The sequence below is a fragment of the Myzus persicae genome, unplaced genomic scaffold (assembly GCF_001856785.1).
Source record: "Myzus persicae strain clone G006 unplaced genomic scaffold, MPER_G0061.0, whole genome shotgun sequence".
NCBI classification, from domain to species: Eukaryota; Metazoa; Arthropoda; class Insecta; order Hemiptera; family Aphididae; genus Myzus; species Myzus persicae.
Window position 1 is genome coordinate 615,048 of NW_019100559.1, and position 20,019 is coordinate 635,066.

The 20,019-nt window shown below is 25.6% G+C and overlaps 1 protein-coding gene across 1 annotated transcript; it reads left to right on the forward strand.

Annotated features, from left to right (window-relative positions):
* Nucleotides 1–13,440: 13,440 nt before the first annotated feature.
* Nucleotides 13,441–18,123, forward strand: LOC111033034 (N-acetylgalactosaminyltransferase 7). The gene is made up of 12 exons (XM_022313597.1): nucleotides 13,441–13,643; nucleotides 13,807–13,997; nucleotides 14,058–14,266; nucleotides 14,330–14,496; nucleotides 14,560–14,767; nucleotides 14,831–15,007; nucleotides 15,088–15,205; nucleotides 15,370–15,495; nucleotides 15,568–15,789; nucleotides 15,861–15,959; nucleotides 17,669–17,794; nucleotides 17,933–18,123. The coding sequence occupies exons 2-12, from the start codon at nucleotides 13,830–13,832 to the stop codon at nucleotides 18,077–18,079; spliced, it is 1,767 nt and encodes a 588-aa protein (XP_022169289.1). The 5' UTR covers nucleotides 13,441–13,643; nucleotides 13,807–13,829; the 3' UTR covers nucleotides 18,080–18,123.
* Nucleotides 18,124–20,019: the final 1,896 nt, after the last annotated feature.

A 20,019-nucleotide genomic window follows, 5' to 3' on the forward strand; every position in this document is an offset into this window, starting at 1 on the left:
CAACAAAGAAGATTTTTGCGATTTATTTGTTTTAAAGAAATATTAAATAGTGAAAATAACTATAATATAATTGATATTCAAAATATCCTAATTATTTATTCAAAGCTTATTAAAAAGCTGACATATCCTTCATTCCTTCCTCGATAAATTAATTAATGGTAAAATTTCATGTTCCTCTCTCTTAGAACATATTTCTTTCAATGTTCCTCGATATTATTCACGAAGCTCCTACTTTCTTTATCAAAACCCAACGTACTTATTATGGGTATAATAATCCCTTAGAATGAATTTTGTGGTTGGGTAATGATTCCGGGCTAGATTTCTTTAATTTGTAAGTATCCACCGTATTTTTATGAGTTAACTGTTTCGAAATTCTTATATATTATAACCTTTTAAATTGTATTTTAACTAATCTTATTAGTTATTATTATTTAATACTATAGAATGTATGTTATATATAATTGTATTCTGTTATGTTATTACTTATTGTATATGCATATAATTCTGTACTGAAGCCATTTTTGGCGTTTACCTATATACATAAATATTACATATTTTATTATTAGGTATATTATTATATTATTGTATTAGTGTTTATTCCGGTTATATTATTTTAAATTTTATGTAAAATATCAATATCCATCGATGACTAATTTTGTTGTGTTCATTATGACCATGTTTTATAAGAGTTTTTTTCTTTTTTATCTGCATTGTGCTGGACTGCTCTTCTGAAGACACTATGATAACTGTTAAGTTTCCACAATTTCATTGGTCAACGGTGGTCTATTGCTGTCTTCTATGTCACCTCTACAATTTCGAAGTTTAAGTCCACGTCAATCCAATCTCCATACACATCTTCCGAGAGATTGGCTATAGACTTAAAATGGATTTCGTAGACCTTGGCTTAATTGTTTCAAATAACCATCGTTCCGTTTCAATAATCTGATTGTATTTCAATGTTTTAATAGGTATACGGCCTATCCTGATGCATTTTGTATCAATAGCGCGACTGTATCAATTATCCGTGTTAATATTAAGCAAATTCAACTGTAATTGTAAAAAATTACTTAAAGACGCTATTATTTTCTATGGTGTCTCAGAAGTTTTCTATAATACAAATGGAAAAATGAAAATACGGTTTTGTTATCGATCTCAAACGTACCTTACGATACTTTCTATGTTAAATGTTCAATTGATAAATTTATCTAGTATCTACATTAAAATTTTTATAATATAAATCATGAACACACGGCAAAAAAGCAATAAAAGTACACATTTATTATTGAGAATCTATATTTTCTTCCTCGTTCAAAGTAAAATTAAAAGTAAAATAGATATTTTTCTAAATGTATTCTATAATATTTTATTGAAAAAGCCTGACTATTAGACCTAAAAACTGCAGAAGACACAATGAAATATACGGGCCAAAAAAATTAATTAAATTTTTTTATTTATTTATTTAATTTAAAAAATATGTTCCATTACTATTAAAGAAGATAAATGACAATATTATGATTTACTTTTTATTAAATAATTTGAATTTATTTAACAATGGAATGAGAAAATTAAGATACAGTTCTAATCTATGAGACGTTACAGAGAGTATAATATTATACCTGATGTCAATAAATATTAGAGTAAATTATATAAATAAGATGATATATTAATTAAAAACAAAGTAGATTACAAATAATTGTTCTAATTGATGAATCGAATCTAATCAAAACCTTTTATTTACTAAAAATAAAAAACACAAGAAACACAAAGAAACTGTTCCAACAAGATATAAAAACATACTACGCATAATATAGGTATCGTATCGATCATGCGGTCATTGACATACAATTTCTAAGGAATCCAGGTGAAATATCGAATGTTATCAGAAATGTTTAAGACAGTATGTTTACCTATATGATTAGAATGCGACTATTTTCAATTAAGAAAATGAATACAAAATTGAGCGATTTCAATTAGGTACTTACACATATTATAATAAATTACTTGAATATAATCTTAACCGAATTCAAATGTTGGTACTGTAATTTATAAGTAATTCCAAAATGGTTGAATGGATAATTTATTTAATATTCCCTAGACCACAAAAATAACATCATCTAAAAATTTAAGAAACGAATATTTTCTTTGCCTCAACTTTTTTTACACCTAAAATCTACATGAAAATGAAAGAAAATGGACTCGAAGCTGGGTATAAGCAATTTTTCATCAAAAGAGAGATGATAAAAAAGCTATAATCAGATCATACGAATTTCCTAAGCTTAATTATTAAATTTATAAAATTCAAAATAGCAAATAATCAATCATCTTCAGAATAATAGTAGTTACAGTAATAGTTACTACCTACTTAATATATTAGGCAGTCTGAAAGCACCTTATTTCAAAAACGTAATGAAACTAATGTTATATGAAAAAGTATTAATTCAATTTAAACAAAAAAAAACTAGAGATGTCACCCTGGTATATAAGTTTAAGTTTACCTCGTCAGTCGTTATTGAGTAAGAAGTGTTTTGAAATTTGAAATTTGAATTAATGGTAAATCATTGCATGCAAAAAAACAATTATGGGTGAAAACGGTATGTAAGACTGTATTTCTAAGGATATTATAATATTTTTATAATGTATATTTTAAAAAAGTACTATTAGAAATATGTAAAATCAAACTAAATGTTGCTATCTGTCAAGCTCAGTGTTGTAATTAGGTAACTTTTTAATCACTTAATTTGCCTCTTATTATTTTTTATTTTGTCATGTATATTTTTTTTTTAATATGGATTAAATATTATTTAATATATATATTGTATATTTTCTCATTATTTTTTTATTTTTTGCTTTTACAGACCATATAGGCGTTTTGCAGTCAATACTTATTTCTTCCACTCTTCCCTGTCATAAGCATGATCTAGATCTCCATTTCATTCGGGTCTCAAGTCCACTAAATCACTGTTAACAGCAGATCTAACCACCGTTGCTTAGTTCAGCAATAATTATAAAAAATAAAATGTCCCTATAAACATTGTACATGTTATATTAATAATATAATAGTGCCTATTGTTATTAATACCAACACATCTACTATACATGTATGTATACTACGGTGGAATCATATTCGTGGTACCTATAATATATAAATATATTGAAAATATCATTTTGTTTAAAAAATAATCATAAACCTAATTAGTGGTGAAAGGAGTCGAGCGCTACAACAAATATAGGTGTGCTCAGTATTGCAGCAAGAGAACTAAAACTACCTAGATCGTTATTTCTTGTAAATAGGTACTCAATTTCATCAATATGTGAACTTTGAAGTTTTATTCGAAAAGATTGTGCATTTATCTCCAATATTTTTAGATGTCAAGATAAAAAATTTAAAGAATCCTTGAATTTAATTTTTTTGATTTTTGGCAAACTAAAACATTATCTTTAAAAAACTAAAGTTAAACTAAAGAAAGTCAAAAGATTGAACCGTTCATAATCTAAATTACTAAATAATCACATTAATATAATTTTATCAATGTTAAAACATTTTCTAGACTTTAAGTGATTCCTTGAAATAATTGTAATACAATACTGTACATAAAATGACAGTTATTATAGTTAGTTAGTCTCTCTTTTTAAAGCTAAAATATATCACTCATTGAAAAAATAGAAATATTATATTTATAATTTTATATGTAGAGCAATATTTAAGTTTCAAAGATATACTGTCTTATACTGACAACTATACCATATTGGCTGTTTATATTTTAGTTTAGAATATTATAATATTATTATTATATATATTTTAGGTACTTTATTATAATATGAGTCAAGCATAATATAATATAGTAGTTTTAAGTATAGGATAGTTGCTTAATCTCATTAAACATTTTTTTTAACATTTATTTTGAAAATGAAAAAAAATTACTCCATCGAAATCTCTATAAAATCGTCCACCTTTTTGACAGTTAGGTACGCCTGAGGGTATAAAGATTCCATCCCAATTCCTTTTAGAGTGGATTGAAGTGTGGTATGGTATATAGAAAACCTATGTCGCAGGCTCATTAGCGAGATCGTCATAATAATATAAACCACTGCTAGAAGTAACTCTTAAGACTAATCACAATAAAAAAAAATATTAATCTGTGTAACTCGAGGGCTGTTATTATTTAGGTTCGGCAAGGGCGAAGATTCACAGTACGTAGCAGCTATTAGCTGAATGATCGATGCCAAGGCGATGAAGAATATCTAGCCGGTACTAAATAGGTAGGTACTACATAATAAATAAATAAATATGTGTATTATTATCCATAATGCCGATATTGAGGCAGTTGTGGCCTGTGATAGAAATTAAGGTTACATAATATATGAACTGAATAGTATCGGTTAGTGGCGGCGATGTCATAATATAATATATATATATAGAAAAAAGAAAGCTGCTTTAAATATAACAAGTGAAACTTTAAACGATATTTTTGGGTTTTTTTATTGTACTGATTATACAAAATATTGTTATCAAAAGTTCTTCACAAAATTGGCGATGAAAGAAATCGACTGGAGCGGAATAATGCAGGTATTGTACATGAAACGAACAAACCTACAAAATAGCCACGTGTAGATTTTTTAAGTGCATATGACTGGAATTCTGTCATAGTAGGTATAAAAGATTATAATAAGTACCTACATAAAAAAATATCAATTGATATAATGCTGAAAGTTGTAAGTAAAATAACAATAAATCAATGCAGCTGTGTCGCTAAGGTTACTACTACTATTCTTTTCAAATTAGTTGGAATATCATCACAATTTAAATTGTTCCACAGAAAATAAATTGAAGTACAATTGAAATATATAAATTCAAATACTTTAATAAACAGTTTAATTTTTTAATAAAATATACAATTATTAATAATTAATCTATGGCTTAACTATTAGAAGGAACATTTTAATTTTTATATTATTTTTTATAATCATGAACTCTGAACATTTTTTTTATTTTTTTTAATATCCTAATAATAAATATTATTATGTATAAAAAAATATATATTGTTTAAGTATTAACTATAACTAATAAGTAATAACACACACAGATTGGTACCTATCCAAGTTTTTTCTAATTTTTAATTATTATAGAATGTTTTTTTTTGTAAATTATATTAACTGAATAGTAGTTTATACCATAGCAGTTATTGAGTATAAGCTATAATTATCTACATTACTGTAAAATAATAATGGAATATTGTTAGATACTTAGATATTATGTAAAATTAAATGTTGTTCTTAGATAATAATACGATATTACGATGTATATTATTTGAGAGTGTTTAATCTGAAGGTCAAGAACTCCAGTGGTGAATGACCTCAATAGTTTCCTCACTACATTTATTAGGTTTAAGTAGGTATCTAAAATTAACTGTGAGAATTTAACTAGTAATATTTAATAACAGTTTAACTACATCACATATAAACCTACAGTAATTACGTAGATTTACTATACATATAACTGAATATTTGGTTTAAATAATTGTAATCTCTTAAAGCAAGAATTTGGAGTAGTATAGGTATATGCAAATAAAATAATGTGTAGTTTCTATATAGGTATCTTAATGTTCCGTATTAGGTATTTCTATATGTATATACTTACTTTAATACTTTATAAACCATATTAATATACATACCTAAAAATAACCAATAATAAGTGTTATGGAATAACAATAAGTAGGTATTTCAGATTACTAAAATATACTGAGAATACTTAAAATTTTACTATAGATACTTAATTATTAATATTTACTTAAGAGAACACCACTCATGCATTAAATGTTGTCCCGTCTTACACATATACGACATAGAAAATTTGTATACACTAGTCTTAATAGTGTGCTGTTAGTTTTGATATTATAGGAAATTGACCTATTATCAAACTTTTAATTAATAACATTAGCTGTGCTTAAACGTCGGTTTTTATTCGATATTTTAATTTTCAAACTAGATATTGGCATTTTTAATTTTTGATATTTTACATACCCATGTATCTTGCTTTAAAATGAAAATACCGAAAAATAGCCAACACTTGGGCAATTTCTTACTTAAAATGTTGATGATAGGTCAATTTACTCTAATATCAAAACTAACAGCTCGCTATTGAAACTAGTGAACGAAAAATTGGTATGTCTTACGTTTGTAAGGCGAACACAACAAACGCATAGGTAGAATCCTCTTAATAGTATTGGTTTTACATTTACAATGATGTCGTCGTATGTCGTGGTCATTACCTTTTGTAACTGCAGTAATTAATATTCTCAAATCTTCAATAATGAATAGTATCCGATTCGATCAGAATATCAAATATAATTTAGTAGGTATTTTTTATTTTTAAGTGGTGGATGTTAAAATTTTTCCTTTTAAATAATACCTATATTTTAAAATAATCTGGAACAATTAACAAAAACCAGCGAAAAACGGGAATATTTCAGCAACATACAGATTCCACAAAATCGATTTTGTTTTTAATTTGTATGAAGTATTAATTTTTTTAAGTATTAAATTTATTAGTATTAACATTTTTACAAAATATTTGAAGAAGCATTTTCTATAAAGTTTTCAAAATATTTTAGCTCTTTCTAAATTATTTATAAACATTTGAAAGTTTCAAATGTTTTTCTTTTTTTTCTGATTACCTATATCAATACAATTTTCTTTATTAAAGTCTAAAAGCTTTTAAATTGTACATAAGATTCCTCATAAGCTGTTCCAGGTTATTTTTAAAAAAAGTTTATTGAAAAGTCACATTGAATTTTTAGAGCGTATCAACTTCAATTTTCTCAAAATTGGATGTTCAAACGTAATACAAGAATATCTCTTCAAAATCGACTAATTCTTGGAAATTTTAGTGTAAGGACCCTCATCATAAGTTGTACTTCTACCAATTAAAAAATAAGCGAGAATACAAAGTCACAATATTTTTTTATAAGCGTTTAAAGTTAAAATTAGTCAAAATCATGAAAATTAGAAAATTATTTTGTTGAAAATGTTTTAAGTATTAAATTTGTATAGATAAGGTTTGAACATTTAGTAGTAGGTTCCTCATAATAAGTGATTGTAGTTTATACTGGAACCAAAAAATTTAAAAATTATACATATATGCTTATTTTTTTTATAGGAGGTTTGATGTTTGATCAAATATATATAAAAGAAAAATAAATATTAATAAATATAATAAATAAAAAATAAAAATACATTATACTCATTATTTTATATTATTTAATATATAAACAGAAAATAACGATCTTAAATATTTTTTTGTAATTCAAAAATATTTTTTGTGGTACTTTTACCTACTTATTATCAGTATATTTTGTATATACAATAACTTTTTCAAAACATTTATATAAATTGTATAGTATCATACTTATTTATTGTTTATATAGTATTACAGTGATGATTAATATAGTAACATATTTATATGATAATAGGCAGATAGGCCATATCCGCTCAGAATCGTTTTTCGTACATGTAATAATTTATTATTGAATTTAAATTTAACACATCCATTATAGTTACCTAGCTAGGTTCTCAATGACGAGTTACACTCGACTACTACAACTGTTGAACAGTACAGCAGAGCGATTTCAGCGATTATCTCCTTCCTTTCTTTTTATTGTATTGAGTTATTAGCATATATTATAGCATGTATTGTTATTTATACATGCTATAAGATAATAATATAAACATTAAAATTGTACAATTATTAACTATGCTAGAATTTTTTGTAATCTAGGTCTATATTATCAATTATTATTAGATATGTTAAAAAACTTAAATATATCCTCCAGTGTTATTTAGATGACACTTGAGAGCTTTTTTTGGTGTTTTTGGATTGTCGAGGAGATGGCGTGCTGTTGTGTATTTTTGAAAGTGGATTATTATGTGTTCAATTGTAAAGGGTATTATGCAAGTGTCACGCAATAGTTTGAGTTCCTTGCTAAAAAGCAAGGTTGTGATATTATAGCACTTATAATTTCATATGTATACTAATATATATGTATTATAATATCACCTTAAGGTTTAAATATCACTAAATATGCAAAAATTGGAATTTTAAAACAAAGTTTAAGTACAAGTTAAGACGTGACAAAGAATAACCACAACTCATTCAACTAAAAACCCAACAAGTACGAGTACACTATAGTTGACTGTATTGATACAGAATACAACACTTTGAATATTCGTTCAATGATGATTTCAGAGTTAAATAACAAAACGGGGGCTCATCAAAAACAATAGATGACAAAAGTCTAAAATTAAAATCAAATAATATGAAATAATAAACACTGCTATACTCGAGTCACATCCAAGCGTCCGTGTAGTTATTTTATTTATCTCAGTTTATATTATTTAGGTACTTGTTTAATGTTATTTTATAAATAACATGATCAATTTTGATTAAAAACAAGTCAAAATGCAAGAATATCTCAATAATTCCAGAAATAGCACTAAAATCTAAAAATCTAAACATATGCAAATAAAGTTTTTAATTACAGTTATCTGAATCATGAAACAAATTTTCAGCTGACTTTGATATTTCTTAAGGATTTTATGAGAAATATATGCAAATTCTATAAAATCTGAACCATGCTAATCAGTGATTAATGATTAAGTATGATAGTGGGTAAGATATACGAATGTCCTATTTTGTATCTACTTAAGACTATTTGCTTTCTCCTAATTGAGTTATCTAGATACGTCCATTTAAAAATTGGGTTTTGATGCCCAAGTAGTCATTATAAATGTGTCATAAATCAACAATAATAAATAAGACATAGTTTTATCTATAAATAAGTAATAAGTACAATATAATACACCCATAAAATCAAAACTAGGATCCATTCCATTTCAAACGTATTACATAAATTTACACATACCAACATTTTATATACGATTCCTGTACTTACTATATAGTCATATAATATGACAACCTTCACCGAGTTTTTTTTGTAAATATAATTAATTGTTAATTATCAACTAAAGCGAATCTTTCAGTATAAATTTATAAAATGTAATAGTCTGAGTCACCTCATACTATTATACATTTTAATAATTATAAATGATAATATTTAATATTATTATAATAACTAATCCACATCGATCTATTTATATTAAATAACACTTAATGAATTAGGTACCCGCTTTCGGCCATGTGTTAAATAAACATAAAAAGTTTTAAAGAACATGAAATAGTAATATATAGTAATATACGTACATACAACTTGTGTAGAACGATTTCGATAAACTTAATCAGTAAATGGCATATGCAGATAAAATAACTTTATCAATGGTCATTGATCATAAACATAAATAACGATTTACTATCTATATAATATACTTTATTAAATTAAACATTTATTCCTTACAGTAAAAATGAACTAGCTTCAATATTCAACTAAAGAAACTGAATAATCGATGAAGAATGAAATTCAGTTTATATCATAAGTATTTTATGCGTTTCAATCCGAACCTATCTGTATATCTAATTGTGATACTAAATACTTATAGTTAATTTTATAGAAATTATCAATGATACTATTGAACTAAAATATATTCAATATTTATTTAATGCCGATAAACATTCTGAATTGAAGTTTAAATTAAATACTTATGTAATAATACAAATATAAATGCATTCATGTTTTATTTTTATAACGGTATTTTCTCACTGATAACTGTAATATATACTAATAAGTAATAACAGTGAAATAAATTTAGATACAACAGGTTGTGTTGTACTAAGTTTCTATTCGGTGGTGTTTAATAAGAGACTTTTCTTGTATTAATCCTTATAAATGTATACTAAATAAATAACAATAGATATTTGGTTAACTGTTCCAGTTTTCCTTTTATAAACAAAACTCATATTTATTAGCTCAAAAAAATATAAGCTCTTGTCATAAATTCTCACAAAAGCACCCAGTTAATATTGAGTATTAGAACAATAATTAGTAAAGATCATTGAATTGGCTTTTTTTTTGGGAGAAAGGTCTCCGTCGTTAACAGACACTGTTAATTGAGAGATTATTCTGATTAAGAGCTTTAGTCAAAATGGTGAAATACGAAAGTCTGAGCTCATTATCAGGGGTATAAACTTTTATCGTTTTACATCACATTTTGTATTCCATCCTATCATTACATTTTATGTTTTAAACTAACAAAAATATAAATCATTTTTAAAAAGATATAATATGTATCTATTAAATATTATACATTATACAGTAATATATGTAATACAATATTGAAATCATACATTTTCCAAAATCTATAAATATTAAAAATAATATAATATGATATACATCATTAATATAAGCTCTAGATGTAGTATCCAGTGAAATATATTTAGATACAGATTACTCTGTTTACAATCACATTTTTTAGAAAAATTGAACTTTTTGGTCAACACAAAATACTAAAATTCTTTGTAAAACTATTAAACACATTTCAGATACAGGAGTGAATATTATCTATAGGATGTAACAGGAGAACCTGACAAATGAAATAACTTTTGTTTTAATCAATACTTTTTTATTTTTTTTCCGTATATTAATATATTATAATTTATTGACATGTGCACTACATAGGTATAATATAACATTTTTATTTTTATTTTTCAATACTGAACAGAATAAAAATTTAAATGCGATTTCAATTTTTTTGAAAAAATTCAAAATAACTTATTTGCAAATTCGGTTTTTAGAAAAATGTTGATAGAAAAACATTTTTTTTATTACAATATAGATATTTTTTACAATAATTTGAAATCTCATTTTTTTTGTTAAATAAAGTTGACGCAACTGTAAAAACATTCTAAATTTAAAAGGTATAAACTTTTTTTAAATATTGTATGAAAATTTAAAATAACATTTTTATGAGGGTATATTTTGTTAAAATCTATTTTTTTTTAAATCTTATAAGTTTATTACTTCTCAAATTAATGTGTCTTACTTCAGACAATTTTCACATTTTAAAAGATATTGATTAGAACGAAAGTTATTTAATTTGTACGATATTATTATGAAAAAAATATTATAAATAATACGCGGGACAATTTAATTTTATAATTTGTACACTTTTATAACAATTTCGTGGTCACACGGCGTTCTGGATAGGCTAATCTGGTACAGCACTGTCATGGTATAATTTTTCCTGATAGATACTGTTGTAAGTATGTAGTATAAATAATTAAACTCTCAGCTATAAGTAATAGGTGTATTGGTACCTATTACAGTGATTGTGATACTTTTTATACCAAAAATAAAATTCTTCAACAATAAATAATGAAGGTGGTTTCTAGAGAGATATATGCTTGGTATTTCAAAACTACACAGTGCCTTTTAAAAAAAATCGGGAAAAAATTAAATAAATACGTACAACGGGAACATATTTTTCATAACACCAATTATATCAATTATATCAATATTATACTAATTATATCATTTATGATAAAATTCATTTTGTTTATTAAGTGTTGTATACCAAAAATACCTAATTGAAAAATTAACAGCCGCAGTACTTGTAAATTCTACCAAAAAAAATGATATTAAGATATTTTAGAAATTGTTTGACTTCCAAAATATTTTGGAATATTTATAGGACACTTGAAATTTTCAATTAATTAATTTTTTCTATGATACGCTGTGTCAAAAACTTTTTAACATTTAATACAAGATCCCTCACAAGTAGTTCTTGTATAGGAATTTAAAAATAACTGATTTAAAGTCTAGTTAATATTAATATCATTACAGGGAGTGAATAATATTATATATATAATATATATATCAGGGCTTAAAAACGGTAACTGATTTGTAACGAAAACCGGTAAAAAACCGATAATTTGAGAACCGAAAACCGCTTTTAGTTTTGGTTATCAGTAATCAAGGTAAATATCTAAAGATTAACATCAAAGCGGTTACCTCGTGTTTTCAAACACGGTTTTGTAACCAAAACCTATTCCCGAAATATAATAATATAAATAATTAATAATATTTTTCGTGGTATTTAATGCTTGAATAATATACAACACAAAATTGAAAATATATTTAAAAATAATAATTAATTAATATTTTGTCATGGTTATATAATATAGTTGAATATAATTTTCCAGCTATTTTGAAATTATTTCCCCCAATTAATTGTCGTCGAGTATCTCTATCTGTTGTGAAAATCGAACATGTCTTTAGGTATATCTATATAATATTATATATACCGTCATAAACTTCGTTGTAGTCGTCGCCCGCTGATTTCTATTACGAAATAGTTGGTGGAATGGAGGCTTATAAATTCTACTAAGTATTTAGTATTAACGATATTTTAATGAAGAATATTGCCGGAGATTTACGTAATTATCATATCTTGTCACACTGTCACAATTTATACTTTGGTCATTGGTCATAACTTTATGGTTAATGTTTAAATTGTTTAAACTGAGTTATTTTAATAATAACTCTATTAAGTCTGTTATACATAGAATTTTAAAATGAAGAACCCTGTTGTTCAAATGTTTTTTACTTATGATATAAGTAATATAAGTAACAACAGAAGTAAGTGTGAGAGTAATGTAGTGGGATGTACTAAGTATATATCTGGCAAGCATTCATCAAACTTGGAGAAACACATTTTTGACCTTCGCAAATTTGATTTTTTAAGATAGGCATTATTTTAAGCTTTAAAGAAGTTTGAAAAAATAAATATTTAAATTGAGTGAAAATCGAACAAATTAAAGCATAATATTAAGTTTTTGATTTTGTAATAATAATAATTAGGTTGTCAACATCAAGTCACAAATCACCTAAACAACTTTTAAAAAATATGATTTTTTTAAGACGGATTTTAACCGGTAACCGATCACCAAAAAACCTTATCAACGGTTTTAAAACTATTAACGGTTGTCATAATATTTGAGAAATTTTTAAAGAAACCACAGATATATAAAAATACTTTTATATAACTATGAAAGAAACGGTTACCGGTTACCACAAATCAAAATTAAACTATAACCGGTAACCAGTTTTCAAAAATTTACCAATTACCGAATTTATTGAGAACGGTTTTAAGCCCTGATATATATATATGTGTAAATGTAGATGTAGATGTAGACGTAGATGTAGATATTTTAGAATACAATAAAAATTGTATATTGGGTATGTGGATGTCCCATTGTCCATGCAAATAATATGATATGTGTGTACCATCCATTGAATACCATCTTACGTGGTACCATTGATTTCAGAAATTGTGGTACATTTGGCATCACTTGTGGTTTTATTTTCTCACTATAACCATATTGTTACTACCATAGATAATACAGAACCTATAGTTACGACCACGATTAATCGTGGTTACGACGTGTGTCTTTGAATATCGATAGTACTTTTCTTATCATCAATTTCACTATCACGCAAACAAAAACCATCAAATTTAAAATTTAATACGTCAACAATCAACATACATAAACATGTAAAAATTCTCATATATTCTCTGGTAAAATGTCATCTTCCCATTATTGCATACGTTAATACGATTTGTAGTCGATTATATAACACCTGGACTAAACTACTTAACAATATTCTTACATCATCTATACATTTGATATTGCTAATGTAAGTAAATAAATGCTAATAATGTCAAATTAATATTTAATGTGATAATTATTCTATAAAATATAAGACAAGTATACACACTTTTATTTTATGTCACAAAACAGATGCTTAAAATTTAAATGCATTTAACATCACATACAATTAATCATATTTTTAATCTTAGGTATTCATTTTCTAACATCAAAAATGTCTATACGATTTAGAATTATTCAATTAAAACGCAATAAATTTGCCAAAATTAGTATTGGTACTTTTATTATCTTACTATTATTATTGGCTTTATACAAACGTTCGGAAAATATACAAAACTCACATGAATCAACACTTCCCAAACGTTCTAGATTTTCAAATCAGGTAAGTACTTATATTTATAATTTGTATGTTTGTTTTTATAAGCATTTTTATCTTTTCTAGGTACCATTTTACCGCGATCAAATCCTTGGTAATTTTGAGTATTCTACTTCTACAAATAGACCGGGTCCTGGTGAAAAAGGTAAAGCTCATCATGTTCCGAGTGACCGAGAAAATGAAGCATTGCAGTCTCTATCCGAGTACGGCATGAACATGGCTTGCTCAGACGATATCTCTCTGAATAGATCAATTCCCGATCACCGCGAAGAGGAGTAATACTGAATTATAAACATTTTATGTATTGAAACTTTTACTTTATTAATTAAATTCCACAGGTGTAAATATTGGACTTATCCAGAGCAATTACCACGCACCAGTGTAATAATAGTATTTCATAATGAAGGTTGGTCATCTTTATTGAGAACTGTACACAGTATTCTTAATAGAACTCCACCTCAATTTTTGGAAGAAATTCTTTTGGTTGATGACTTTAGTAATAAAGGTAATTTTTAGTACTTAGGTATTAAGAAAATTTATAACATTTTTAAATTAAATTTGTTTTCAGAAAATTTAAAAAAGAAACTAGAATATTATATTGAAAAGTTTAATGGTAAAGTAAGATTAATTAGAAATTCTGAACGTGAAGGTTTAATTAGAACTCGATCAAAGGGTGCTTCAAATGCTAGGGGTGAAGTCATTTTATTCTTAGATGCTCATTGTGAAGTTGGATACAATTGGTTACCACCATTAATTGCACCGATTGCCCGAGATAGGTACAAATTATTTTTCAGCTTTCATTTATGCATAAGATTTAAAATTACTTTTTTTGTTACCAGAAAAATTATGACAGTACCTGTGATTGATGGAATTGATCATAATACTTGGGAGTATCGTCCAGTTTACGAAAAAGATCATTTATTCCGTGGTATATTTGAATGGGGCATGCTATATAAAGAAATTGAAATACCTGCTAAAGAAGAACGAAAACGGATTTACAAAAGTGAACCTTATAAGTAATAATTATTAATTTTTAATTTCTAAATGCATAGATACATATAATTTCAAATTAATAATTCATGCTGTGCATTTCAAGGTCGCCAACTCACGCAGGTGGTCTTTTTGCCATTGATAGAAATTATTTTCTAGAACTCGGAGCATATGATCCTGGATTACTTGTTTGGGGAGGAGAAAATTTTGAATTGTCATTTAAGGTAAAGTTTATATTATACTCAATATACTAACACAATTTCAAATTTAGCTTTATTCAGTAAAATTATTATCACATATATGTTTTATTAGTTTACAATTAGAGTATAATTTTTTTATTGATTGAATGCTTATAAAGTTTGAAGCATTAAATATGTTTTATCATTAGATTTGGCAGTGTGGTGGTAGCATTGAATGGGTTCCTTGTTCCCGAGTTGGACACGTTTACCGTGGATTTATGCCATATAATTTTGGAGAACTTGGTAAAAAGGTGAAAGGACCTTTGATAACATATGTATGTATTAAATATTACTAATCATTTATATTTTAAAATATTATTTTTACAATATTATATTTAATGTTTTAGAATTACAAACGTGTAATTGAGACATGGTTTGATAATAAACATAAAGAATTTTTTTACACTCGTGAACCATTAGCACGCTACTTAGATATGGGTGATATATCCAAACAATTAGAATTGAAGGATAAACTGCAATGCAAAGATTTTTCATGGTTCATGGAAAATGTTGCATATGATGTGTATACAAAGTTTCCTGAACTTCCCCCAAATCTATACTGGGGGGAGGTAAGTAATTTATTTGATTGTGTTTAAAATATTTAAACTTTACAACTTAATAACATGCGTTTTACATTTAGTTACGAAATATCGGCAAAACAACTTGCTTAGATACCAGAGGTCATCAACCACCTTCATTAGTAGGTTTAGAGTTATGTCATGGACAAGGAAACAATCAGGTAAAAAATAAAAATAATGCGTAATAATTATAATATTAAATACTTTATACTGCCATCATATAAACAATTTGAATATTTTTATTATAGTATATAAGTAAATATAACACTTGTATAATGAGATTTAAATGGAGACATATCATAATATATATATTGATTTTAATACACTAAAACTTTTCACAATATTATTTATTTATTTTCATCTTTTTATTTAGAATATTAAATAATATGATAGTAATACTATGAAAGATAATACTATCATAGTATTATCTTTCATTGGTTGATTATTATTTATGAGTAAAACGCATATTTTTATTTATTCATTATAATATATTTTCTATTATACACATAATACTATAAAATATAAATAATAAATCTGGCAACAAAAAAAGTAAACACATTTAAAAGTTTAATTTTTCACTTACATAAAATATAATTATTTAAAATGGTAAGGGACGAGAGACATCATGTGTATGCTGTTGTAAATTACATTAAATTGATTAAAAATTTTTTCATTATAAAATAAAATAGATATTGTGGGACAAACATTCTGAAAGAATTGAGCTTGTTAATAATCTAGAAACTCTCATCAAATATAAATTGTCTGATAAAATATTATGTAGATAGTAATAATAAATAAATAAACATATTATTTTGTGGAATTTGTTGACATTTAGAACAAACTGATTAAATTGTCAGTTGTCCATATCCATACTAAGTATTTCTTATCAGTTTTTATACTAGTGAATTTATTACAGAAGAGTTATAATATTATACGTTGGCTGGTACTTATCAATTAAGTTCTAACTGCCTACAGTTTCATACATCATAGTTACATGTTTCTAATATTTAGACTGTCACTTAATTCACTTGTGTAGCTAGTGTTTAAATCTACTGTGGTATTTCCAGACTGGTTTATTTGGTCTTTACACTCTCTCATAGACAGTCACTTTGGCAAACAAACCATAAAGTACATTTATTTAATTACTATACATTGAAAAAACAGATTGTAGTACTGTAGGAAATTAAATTAATCAATGGTGCCACAGTCTATTTCAAAATCGTATAGTAGTTTTGGTTATAATGAAAAAAAAAAGAATTTTAAAGTAGGTATCATAAATTAATTTTTTGTATCTAAATTTGGGGGGACCCTTTTTTCTCAAAAACAACCTTTTTAGTAGTTTTAAAATTAAGATACCAATGGTATTTTAAATAATATTATATTTCATTATTTTTAAACAAAATGTTTGTAGTTATCTAAAAAGTTTTTAAAATATTAATTTTATTGTCTACTACAAACTATTAAAAAAAATCATAACACTATATTTTAAATAATATTTGAGTTTTATTTATTGTTATGCAGAAAAACCATGGGGAAGGGAGGAAACAATATTTATTACTAACTCATAGTTGTACTGATTTTTTAAATGGTTTTTAGTAGATAATAATAATTTGTAATTTGTATTATAACTGTCATAATGTATAATTTTATATGAGTTAATGCAAACTTTGTGATGACTTTACCAACATTTTAGTAGAAAATAATGATATATTATACTATTTAAAACGACTAAGTAGCTTTTGTCGAAACAAGAAAGGTTGATTTTGGGAAAAACAATCCTAAAATCTTTCATATTAAACTATCTTTTGGTTATTCTCTAAAAATATATTTTTTAAATGTACACTAATACGTGTTTTTAAATTTACTATAGCTTTTTAGATTGAACACCAAAGGACAGCTTAGTGTTGGTGAACGTTGTATTTTTGCTGATCGACAAAATGTGAAATTAGTTGTATGTCCATTAGGAACTGTTGATGGGCCATGGCAATATGAATCTGTAAGTATAATGTATACATTATATAAATAAAATATACATATACCTTTATACAAATTACCATGTGACTAACTATGATTTACTTCAAAACAATTAACGAAAAATATATTATAATTAATACATTAATTTACTTGTTTTTAGACTAACAAGTTGTTACTACATTCAATAACGAGAAAGTGTCTTAGTGTCCATCCATCATCCGATCAAGTAATATTAACACCATGTGATTCTAATAATGCTAATCAACAGTGGATATTTAAACAGATTGTGCCAAGTTGGACAAGTTAAATGAACAAAGCAATATTTTATAACTGTTTTTTTTTAAATTTTTATACATCTTTTATACTGAATAAAATAAGATTTATTTCTTGTTATTATATAAATTAAGAGTATATTTTTCATTAAATAAGGAATCTAAAAAAAAGCGTTGATCTATATATTATATTACTATGAAAGTATTGTTTGCCGTTTGGTATTATCACTAATATATTTTATATGTAAGATATAATAGTATACATATATTCGTTTTTCTTTTAATAAAAATAAATACATAATATGTATAAACTGTATCTTTGAAAATTAGATAATATATCATTTTCTATTAATCTAAGGTGGTGTATGCATGATTTTTTGAGGATTGCAAACTAACTAAATGGAATTTAAAAAAAAAAGTTTCTTCATTATTAACAAATAAATGTTCTTATGACAGTTTAAAAATGTTTAAGCACACTGTTCTACTAACCAAAAAAAATCAACCATTTTTAATGATTCTGATAGAGCTTTGTTTAGAAAATTGTGATTTTCAGATCATACATTTTAGTTCACAAGTTTATTAATTATGACAATGGTTGCGAATTTTTTATTCATTGAAAGTTGAAATATGATGGGTATTGAGTGCTAACTAATTTTCTGAACTACTGATAAGATGCTAATAATATGATTTAAAAAACTAAAAAATGTTCTCTTAAAACTGAGAAATATTTGCTTATATTTAGTTTTATACAGAGTGATCCAATAAGTATGCTCACCCCCTTTTTTCCCTTAATAATGAAGTTTTTCAAAATCTAATTTTTGGAATCTTTAAATATACTCAAAGACCATATTTTCATATTCTTGAGACTTTGTGCCACTTAAGGAGTGTCCTGTGGTGATACAAATCTTTTTTTTCAAACGGGAACCCCACTTTTTTACTGTAAATTATTTAGCGGATAACTTTTTTGAGAATATTGATATATTAAAATCAAAATTCGAGCGAGTAGTTTTCTAGTATTTACACATTTTGTACTAACTATAGTTTATAAGGGGGAAGAAGAATATGCTTATACAGTATATACGTTATTATCTATAGGTAGTCTATACACATAGTATAAAATAATACGTCATTTTATATTTATTTAGTCAAACATTTAGGTAAATAGCAAGTAAAATCCTTCTTGATTTATTTAGTTATCTTTCTTATTCCATGTGTAGAACTGTGTGAGTCCCTATTATGGACAATTATCCAATAACTAGGAAACCACTCGTTCGAATTTTGATTTCAATACATCAAAATTCTCAAAAAAATTATCCGCTAAATAATTTAAAGAAAAAAAGTGGGGTTCTCATTTGAAAAAAAAGGTTCGTATCGCCACAGGACACTCCTTAAGTGACACAAAAAATCTCAAGAATATGAAAATATGGTCTTTGAGTATAGGTATTTAAAGATTCCAAAAATCAGATTTTAAAAAACTTCATTATAAAAGAAAAAAGGGGGTGAGCATACTTGTTGGATCACCTTGTATACATATTATTAATAAACATAAAAATGCAAAATATGTTTCAATATGTACACTAATAAACAGGAGCATAAAAATAATTCACAAATTGGCATATCATGAAAAACTAGGTAATAAACAATATACCTAGTATCATAATATTTCGTGTGTCCCAAGAAACAATGTACACTTTATCACTCATTGCCCTGTAGATATCTTTCAATTTTGTTTAGGTACCATATGGTGGCAGTTTCGTTGATAGAGCAGACTTTTAAGTCAGAATTTATTGCATTGTTGGAGATGTACCAGTGTGCTCCAGCCTCCAGTAATTATACGACAACACATAATCTGGACGGCTTATGGATAGTTCTCTTATTTGATTTTTTAGCAAAACCCCAAATTACTACCCGGTACACCCAGAGTAGAAGAGTTGTAGAAGAGTTTTATACAGTATGAGTTTAAGGGGTAATGCTA

What these genes read in the sequence shown, in the direction of transcription:
- LOC111033034 (XM_022313597.1), top strand. Translation starts at nt 13,830, where the DNA reads ATGTCTATACGATTTAGAATTATTCAATTAAAACGCAATAAATTTGCC. An exon ending in TACAAAAGTGAACCTTATAA is followed by an intron (nt 15,008 to 15,087) that starts GTAATAATTATT and finishes GTGCATTTCAAG; the next exon opens with GTCGCCAACTCACGCAGGTG. An exon ending in ATGGACAAGGAAACAATCAG is followed by an intron (nt 15,960 to 17,668) that starts GTAAAAAATAAA and finishes AATTTACTATAG; the next exon opens with CTTTTTAGATTGAACACCAA.